The sequence below is a fragment of the Tupaia chinensis genome, unplaced genomic scaffold (assembly GCF_000334495.1).
Source record: "Tupaia chinensis unplaced genomic scaffold, TupChi_1.0 Scaffold148065_1, whole genome shotgun sequence".
Taxonomy (NCBI): Eukaryota; Metazoa; Chordata; class Mammalia; order Scandentia; family Tupaiidae; genus Tupaia; species Tupaia belangeri.
The window spans coordinates 481,179-482,246 of record NW_006207915.1 but is presented as its reverse complement, the minus strand read 5'-3'; the positions used below and the strand labels follow the sequence as shown (position 1 = coordinate 482,246).

General features: G+C 69.2%; 1 protein-coding gene across 1 annotated transcript in view; it reads left to right on the top strand.

Moving 5' to 3' along the window:
* The window catches only part of FYCO1 (FYVE and coiled-coil domain autophagy adaptor 1), a 71,442-nt gene that overhangs the window by 33,255 nt on the left and 37,119 nt on the right, over positions 1-1,068 (top strand). The window contains exon 9 of the mRNA XM_006170127.3: positions 29-1,036. Within this exon, the coding sequence (XP_006170189.1) occupies positions 29-1,036 (1,008 nt within the window). The remainder of the gene's footprint in view (positions 1-28; positions 1,037-1,068) is intronic.

Sequence of the window (1,068 nt, the reverse complement as noted above, 5' to 3'; positions counted from 1 at the left end):
GCTGCGGGCCCTGCAGGCTGACTCCCAGGCACTGCAGCAGCGGGAGGCCTCCATCCGGGGCTCGCTGGCCTCTCTGGAGGCCGAGCAGGCCAACATCCGGCAGCTGGGCGAGCAGATGGAGGCCAGCCTCCTGGCTGTAAAGAAGGCCAAGGAGACCATGAGGGCCAAGGTGGCTGAGAAGGAGGCTGCCTTGCAGACCAAGGAGGGTGAATGCCAGCAACTACGGGAGGAGGCGGAGCAGTGCCGGCAGCTGGCAGAGGCCCGGGCTGGGGAGCTCAAGGCTCTTGAGAGCCAGTGCCACCAGCAGAGCCAGCTGATTGCGGCCCTCACGGAGGCCAAAGGCGCTGTGGAGCACGATCTGCCCCGCGATGGCACAGCCTCTGAGCTGGCAGCCCAGCTGGCCCGGTCACAGGCGCAGCTGGAGGTGCACCAGGAGGAGGCCCGGCGGCTGCAGGAGAAGGTGGTGGGCCTCCAGGCTGAGCTCCAGGCGGCCCTGGCTGAGCAGGACAAGGTGCAGAGCCAGCTGAGTGTGGCCGAGGCTGTCCTGAGGGAGCACAGAGCCCTCGTGGAGCAGCTGCAGGAGCAGAACGAGGCCCTCAACAGGGCCCACGTCCAGGAGCTGCTCCAGTGCTCGGAGCGTGAGGGGGCGCTGCAGCAGGAGAGGGCGGGCGAGGCCCAGCGGAACGAGGAGGAGCTGCGGGCCCTGCGGGAGACGCTGTCCCAGGCCACTTGCCACTCCGAGGAGGCCCAGCTGCAGCATGCCGAGCTGCAGGAGCAGCTGCACCGGGCCAACACCGACACGGCCGAGCTGGGCATGCCCGACGAGAAGGATAGTGTGGAGGGGGCACTGGCCCGCGCTGCCCAGGAGCTCCAGGACTACAAGGAAGCTGCCTCCCGGGAGCGCGAGGGCCTGGAGTGCCAGGTGGCAGGGCTGCAGCGTGAGAAGGAGAGCTTGCAGGAGAAGCTGCAGGCGGCTGAGGAAGCAGCTGGCTCGCTGCCTGGCCTGCAGGCCCAGCTGGTCCAGGCCGAGCAGCAGGCCCAGAGCCGCCAGGAGGCTGCCCAACAGGA